Source organism: Phycodurus eques, chromosome 3 (genome assembly GCF_024500275.1).
Source record: "Phycodurus eques isolate BA_2022a chromosome 3, UOR_Pequ_1.1, whole genome shotgun sequence".
In the NCBI taxonomy this organism is placed as follows: domain Eukaryota; kingdom Metazoa; phylum Chordata; class Actinopteri; order Syngnathiformes; family Syngnathidae; genus Phycodurus; species Phycodurus eques.
This window is the reverse complement of record NC_084527.1, coordinates 11,512,275-11,520,324: the sequence shown is the minus strand read 5'-3', so window position 1 is coordinate 11,520,324 and position 8,050 is coordinate 11,512,275. Positions and strand designations below refer to the sequence as shown.

The 8,050-nt window shown below is 38.6% G+C and overlaps 1 protein-coding gene across 1 annotated transcript; it reads left to right on the top strand.

Moving 5' to 3' along the window:
- The first annotated feature begins 530 nt into the window (after nucleotides 1-530).
- Nucleotides 531-7,897, top strand: enkd1 (enkurin domain containing 1). The gene is made up of 8 exons (XM_061673418.1): nucleotides 531-565; nucleotides 967-1,063; nucleotides 3,400-3,624; nucleotides 3,695-3,858; nucleotides 4,791-4,934; nucleotides 5,979-6,112; nucleotides 6,193-6,329; nucleotides 7,096-7,897. Exons 2-8 carry the CDS (start codon nucleotides 979-981, stop codon nucleotides 7,254-7,256), a joined length of 1,050 nt encoding a protein of 349 aa, XP_061529402.1. The 5' UTR covers nucleotides 531-565; nucleotides 967-978; the 3' UTR covers nucleotides 7,257-7,897.
- The last annotated feature ends 153 nt before the right edge of the window (nucleotides 7,898-8,050 follow it).

Sequence of the window (8,050 nt, the reverse complement as noted above, 5' to 3'; positions counted from 1 at the left end):
ATTATGATTACAATTTTTTATTTATTTTATTTTATTAATATTCGCTTAAAAAAACGAATAGAATCCCAGTCGAATGACCTCAAACATTCTCTGTGATGTCATATTTACCCAAAAAATAAAAATGACTTAATATGATGTCCGTCACGTCACAGTTTTTCTTTTTTTAAATTAAATCTTTTGCATAGTTTAAAATATTTTAAATGACATTTCGTTGTGTAGAATACGACATCATCATCAAATATACCAATAATCATTGGGACAGCAACAGACATTTTTCTCAATGAATGTGATTTCAGGAGATGCGTTTTTGACACTGTTTTGTATGATACAGGTTATAGTTTCCCTTGTTTTGTAATTATGAACTTGATATTTTGAAGTGACTCCTGTTTGCACCGCTTGAGGGCAACTGTGGTTTCTTTTCCTAATGTAATGCAACTCAATTAAGCTTGAATGCGCAATTTCCAAATGCCGTTTGGCTTTGCGCGCGGAGACGCCGTTGCCATGGTGACGTGGGCTCAAACACACGTCATCAAACTGCGTGGCTCACGTTAATCCTGCGCTCGAGGTAAAGGCACTTCTCAGAGCAAATTTCGCGCAACGGAACAAAATGCTTTTATGATCGATACCCATCGTATTGTTTGTGTTGTTTACCGAGAGTCGCGTGTCATTAGTTTATGAGTCTTATATTCACAATCCTCTCTGACGACGTCACCTTTGCTAATCTATGATCAAGAGTTTCCCCCGCGAGCAGCTTCACGATTTACTAGTAGTTGAGCAACATTTCCGTTTCCTTTCATCAATTCGATTGATTGATTTCCTTCTTTTACATCTCGGTTTAAAAAAATAAATAAATACATACATTTAAAAAAGCCCATCTGCTGAATGCAATGAGTTATCATTGGGAAGACATGGCCATGCAGGGGCCTGTTTGAATGTTATGAATGTGCGGATTTTATGGCTGTACAGTGAGGCCTTTCAATGTGCGAGGGGCCTTCATCAATATGTGGACCCATCCCACCAGACCCGTCGCTGTTTCCCCAGTACTACAAAAGACCTACTTCAGGTTGGTCACATCACGCTGATTGATTGATGGATGGATGGATGAATGAATGAGTGATTGGATTGGATTGATAACATTCTTAAAAGAGAAAAATGTCGAGATAAATTGACAACTGGGCAGCACGATGCGTTAGTGGTTAACAAACGTGCCTCACAGTTCAAAGGTTCGGGGTTTGAACCTCCCGTGTGGCCTTCCTATGTGGTGTTTGTGTGTTTTCGCCTGGTGTTCTGGCTTCCTCCCACATTCCAAAACATGCATGTTTGTTTTATTGAAGACTTTAAATCAGTTGTGTCAAAGTCATTTCTATCGCGGGCCACGCTTTTGTTATGGTTTCCCTTAGAGGGCCGTTAATGACTGAGGAACACTATAAATGTATCACCGCCTCATCATATTACAGTATTATATACAGTATACACAACATATTGATGGATAACTAGTTTTGAAATATGAAGTCAAAGCAAACTATTAAATGTTCAAGTATTGTTCAGTTTATTTTAAAAAGCGGTTTGGTAAACAAACAAAAACAATCTCTATACCTTATTAAAAGTGTGGACGATGTGCAATTTTTTTTACAACCCCAATTCCAATGAAGTTGGGATGTTGTGTTAAACAAATACAAACAGAATACAATGATTTGCAAATCATGTTCAACCTATATTTAATTGAATACACTACAAAGACAAGCTATTTAATGTTCAAACTGAAAAACTTGATTGTTTTTAGCAAATAATCATTAACTTGGAATTTTATGGCTGCAACACGTTCCAAAAATGCTGGGACAGGTGGCAAAAAAGACTGAAAAAGTTGAGGAATGCTCATCAAACACCTCTTTGGAGGTTTGCTCAGTCATTCACAAGCAAAGATGGGGCGAGGTTCACCTCTTTGTGAACAAGTGCTTGAGAAAATAGTCGAACAGTTTAAGGACAATGTTCCTCAACATACAATTGCAAGGAATTCAGGGATTTGGAGAAATCACTGCATGTAAGCGGCAAGGCCGAAAACCAACATTGAATGCCCGTGACCTTCAATCCCTCAGGGGGCATTGCATCAAAAACTGACATCAATGTGTGAAGGATATCACCACACGGGCTCAGGAACACTTCAGAAAACCAATGTCAGTAAATACAGTTCGGCGCTACATCCGTAAGTGCAACTTGAAACTCTACTATGCAAAGCAAAAGCCATTTATCAACAACATCCAGAAATGCAGCTGGCTTCTCTGGGCCCGAGCTCATCTAAGATGGACTGATGCAAAGTGGAAAAGTGTTCTGTGGTCCGACAAGTTCACAAGTTCACATTTCAAATTGTTTTTGGAAATTGTGGACGCCAGAGGAAAAGAACCATCCGGACTGTTACGGACGCAAAGTTCAAAAGTCAGCATCTGTGACTGTATGGGGCTGTGTTAGTGCCAATGGCATGGGTAACTTACACATCTGTGAAGGCACCATTAATGCTGAAAGGTAAATACAGGTTTTGGAGAAACATATTCTGCCATCCAAGCAACGTCTTTTTCATGGACGCCCCTGCTTATTTCAGCAAGACAATGCCAAACCACATTCTGCACGTGTAACAACAGCGTGGCTTCGTAGTAAAAGAGTGCGGGCACTAGACTGGCCTGCCTCCAGTCCAGACCTGTCTCCCATTAAAAATGCGTGCCGCATTATGAAGCGTAAAATACGACAACGGAGACCCCGACCTGTTGAATAGCTGAAGCTGTACATCAAGCAAGAACGGGAAAGAATTTCACCTACAAAGCTTCAACAATTAGTGTCCTCAGTTCCCAAACGTTTATTGACTGTTGTTAAAAGAAAAGGTGATGTAACACAGTGGTAAACATGACCCTGTCACAGCTTTTTTGGAACGTGTTGCAGCCATAAAATTCTAAGTTAATGATTATTTTCTAAAACAATAAAGTTTATCAGTTTGAACATTAAATATCTTTTCTTTGTAGTGTATTTAACTAAATATAGGTCGAACATGATTTGCAAATCATTTTAATCTGTTTTTATTTATGTTTAACACAACATCCTGACTTCATTGGAATTGGGGTTGTACATATTTTACCATGAAACGGGAAGTAGACAACTTTAATTGACTTACGGGCCACATAAAATGATGTGGCGGGCCACGGGTTAACACCCGTACTCGAAATTGTCCATAAGGTGTGAATGGTTGCTTGTCTATATGTGCCCTGCGATTGACTGGCAACCAATCCAGGGTGTAGCCTGCTTCTCACCTTTGGGATAGGCTGCAGCTTCTCCATGACCCTGAACAGAAAATGGATGGATGGATGGATGGATGGCTCGATGGAGGTTGCTGATGGAACTTTCTTCTTCCAGCTCTGGGACGTTTAGAGGGAAACAAACGGAGTACGTCGACGCTGCTGTCGGGGCCCCTCGCTCCGGATGCTGTACTGCACCCTGACTGCTACAGCGCTCGCGCCTCAGCGCGACGTCCACGCATCAGCGCCAACGCTTCCCACATTCTGGAGCGAGGGCAGAGAGGCGTCATGAGGGAGCTTCTGAAAGTGGATTATTTTCCTGACACAGAGATAACCAAACCCAGTAAGTCTTCTCATATTTGGACTGGTGGTTTGATTGAGCCTTCCGTTGCCTGACGTTTGTCCCTCTGAAGAGCGAGAGTTCGACTTTCGTAAAGACAATATCCGGCGGCTTCGGGAAATCCAGAGACGCTGCAAAGAAGTGGAAGCTGAGAGGGCTCGTTCCGCTCCAGTCAAAGCTTTGTGGACTTCAACTAAATACCACAATGTCCAATCCAAATTCATGGAAGACATACAGGTGACGGTTGCTTCTATTGAAAAGCTAAGATAGAGCTTTGTAGAGCCCAAGCCTCTGCCAAGGTGAAGTGTTGTATTATGAAATGTTAAAACAAGTAAATAAATGTAAAATTAAAAAAAAAGGAAAAGTAAAACCAAGCAGTAGTCAAGTCACACATGAACGCAGGCAAGACGATAATGGGGCGCCATATTTATTGCTGTGTTTCTGTCCATTTGCTAGTTAGGTTGCAAGCTACTTTCTGGATCATGCAGGATGATAAAAGATGTTATGATTAGACAGACTTGACAGACTGGCTACCATTCACATTCACTGACGGTTCCATTGTGGGTCAAATGCTGTAGAGAAAACAAATTCCTTCATCTGTGTTTTATTCAAATTGGCATAAATTTTAACAGGATCTTGCTTATCCACTCCCGTACACAATGTTTAATGAAAATTGGGCGGTGGGGTGGGGGGAATAGTTGAATCATGCAATTAAAAATGTATTGCACATACCATTTTTAAAACAAAGATTAAATGCACTTCAAAGTTAAATACAACTGAATTGCACTTAAATGTATATTTTACAGTATTGAAAAGTAAAAATAAAATGTACTATACTGGATTTAAAAGAAAGAAGTTTAAACAGACCGTATGCATAGCTTTAAACTACTTTACTGTTTTTGAAAAGTACAAAAAAAAAAAAAAGTACTGTACTGGATTAAAAAAATAAAATAAACAGGCCGTATGCATAGCTTTAAGATACATTGAAAAGTTTGATTGTATTTCATGTTTTAAAAGTTGTACATTGTATTTGTATTTAATTGAGTGATTCTTCCACCTACCACTAGAGGGAGCCCACGTACCACTAGTGGTACTCGAGCCACACTTTTGCGAACCAGTATATGTAATTGATTTAGAGCATTTTTAATCCATGTTTGTCTCTTGTGCAGGTTACCAGTGCAGCCGTGAAACCACAGTGTCAAACCTTTCTAAAGGGTCACTCTAAAAATAAAGCACCACCAAGACCACACTCAACACCCGCCCCTGTGACCTCGCGTCACTCTTGCACGCCGGTACAGGACAAGAATTTGCAAGTAAGAAATGCTAATTTAGATCACTGGAAGAGAGACATGATTGATTGACATTAGGCGCACTCCGGTACGGACCAAGATGCTTTTCTAAACTGATATAACCGCTGCCACTTTTTGAGTGTTTTTCTGGTCATAATTAATGCGTGCACACAGGCAATCAGTCTAGTTGCAGGCATTGTAACTCCTCCCACGTGACACTAGTCAACCAATCAAATTGTTCAGAGCAGCTTTTTGCAAGTGGACCAAGTGGGTGTGTGCGAGGCAGCCATGCGGTGCGAAAAAAATCATTTGTTTGATGGAAAAGCTGTTAAGTCTGTAAAATTAACTAATTATTGTTATATGAAACACTGCGGTTTTTATATGATTTTTTTTTTAAATCATTAGCCTAATAGCAAACATAAGAAATTCAACAAACAAGAAGAGTCCAGTTGCCTCGATTCAATCTTTGCGGGTTAGAGAATCTACACATAAAGAAAAACAACACAATTTATAGTCAACACATTTGTATTTTTGTGATATTGAGCCAGAAAGTTAAAAATGGCTTGAGTGATTGTGCTATTAGCCTAATGAAATGTACGGTATTTAATTAATCAAGAAAGATTGCAGCAACTCAAAATACTCACACCCAGACAGTTTATTTTGTTTCTTCTAATATTTATTGTATTTAGTTCATTTTCTCATCTTAGGAACTTAAATGTGCCCTGTTCAAAATCACTTAGGTTTTTAGATCCGAACTTTATAAACATAAAATACTAGAAATGCTTTCTCAGTCTTCCAGTTCAGTGTGAAGAAGCTATAGAATATTCAGAAGCATTTCAAAATAAATTAGGATATGGTAGAAGTAGTTCATTTATATCAGTCGTTCAATTGCTGAAGTGATACTCGTGTGGATTCATTTAACACGAAGGAAAATAGTTTTTGGCGGCACGGTACTTTTTTTGTTGTTGTTTTTTTTGTGTTAGCTGTAACCTGAAAATTAGGTAGGTAGCGATACAGATCTTGCCTGTTGCTTTGTAAGATTAATTGTGATTGTGAATTCATTTGCAGGTAAAAGGCCAGAGCATAGACTTCATCAAGTATAACGCACGGGCTGCGGGAAAGACTATGCAGAGGTCCCAGTCGCTGACAAACCTGCGAGATAAACCAGTGCCCAGCGCTGTCATAGGCCAGGTGCCTCACTAGTGAGTGATGTTCTACAAAAAAAAAAAAAACATTAACTTAAAAGTTTTTTTGTCACATGATACAGTTCTGTTCTACACAGCCTAGAGGAGAGGAAGAAACAGTGGCGTAAAGAAGAAGAGGAGGAGAGGAGGAAGAAACTTAATCCATCCGTTCCAGCTGGACACGCCTTAATGTCTGACAGTGACAGGCAGGAAACTCTAAAGACGCTCAAAGAGAGTGAGCCTCTTTCCTCTTTCCTTGGCTTTAAGTCATAACGCTTGTAACTTGACTTGCGGGTTGAACTTGTTCCAGACCATGCTCGTACCTCCATTCAACTTTCCCTATTGAAATGAATGGAAATGCTATTAATCTGTTCCACGCCTCCAGAAAGTACCAACAAATTTTCACAATGTTTTTTATTATGACGAATAGCACTCTACGCTATTATACTGAATAAACACATACAGTAATAACACATTCAAATAGAATGTATTCAATAAAAAAAAAACCACTTCACTTTACCTTAATCTTCTTTACTATTTTTTGCCTTTTTCGACACACTGGCTCACTTTTCTCTGATTTCATGCTTTAGTTCAGTGGACATCATCTGCTTTTTCTTAGTAGTCACCTTCTTGTTGTCTTTTTAGCTGTTCTTTCACAGCAAGGTAACCAAGTGAACTGATTTTGGTCTGATGTTTTGAAGTTTACTGCTACCGTCTTGTGGCGGAGTGCTTGAAGCACATTCGTAGGTCAAATTTTTGCTCACAACACAAAGCAAAAAAAAATCAACCCAGCAACAGCTTGCAACTCCAAAAACTCATAAATTGGGACACTCGTAAGTCAAGTGACCACTGTGCAATGTATATCGCAGTTCATCATTCGCGCCGCGCTGTATCACATTTATTGAAGCGATTTTTTTTTTTTTAAATGGATTTCCCGCAATAAATAAGAGTTCACTGTATTGTTGGGATTTGACTTGAACGTTGTGTTTTTCACTTCATAGGCCATCGCTCCCTGGTGACAGAGCTGCTGTTGCTTCCTCTCAAAGCCGACAATCTGAGTGTTCGCTCGCGCCGCGCTCATCTTGATAGAAGACTTTCTGAGATCGAGGAAGCCATCAAAATATTTTCCAGGGATAAAGTTTATGTCAAAATAAATTCCTAACCAGTAAAGAAGCCAAAGAGGGACATCCACCTGCTGAAATGTTTAAAATGTTGATTTTGACTTTTCTGTTAAATTATGCAACATTACACCGTACCATGTGACCTAGAGTATAATATTAGTGTTTGAAAAGTATTGTGTTTTATACTAGAAACATGGAAAATTACACCAACCACAGAATGAGTAAGCATTACTACTGGATCGTATGATTTGGGGGGGCAGCAAATTGCTCTCAAAATTTTTAAATGACCTTGTATAAATACATTTGTATATATTGCTATATTTGCTGTTTTAAAGCATTGATGTGATAAGCAAAAAAAATCAAAAGATGACGACATACACTACTTCAAAGCACAATATGAATATTTCAACCAATTTTGATAAATATTGTATAGCCATTTAGATAAAGCTGAATAAAAATAATTCAACTTGCAACAACACTGTTGCTATGAACTTCTTCCAAACATGCTTTTATAAGTAATATTACGTATTTTTTATGAACATTGTTTCTTTTCATGGATTAATAGCTTGTTTATAGTTTTGATTACTGTAGTATGGTGTGTGAAAGAACTACTATATCTCGTGATCCAAAGTGGAAATGACAAGTTAAAGTGCTTTAGAAATAAAGTTGAATACATTATTTATTTCCCCGTTGTCAAAGGGTTTTTTTTCCTCTGGAATGAATTCGTATAGCGCTACGAACCTCTGTTTACTTGATATCGAAAGCACACACACAAAAACAAACAGCGATGTCGAACATTTGTTGAAATTGTTTTCGAAATTTGAATCCAAAACTT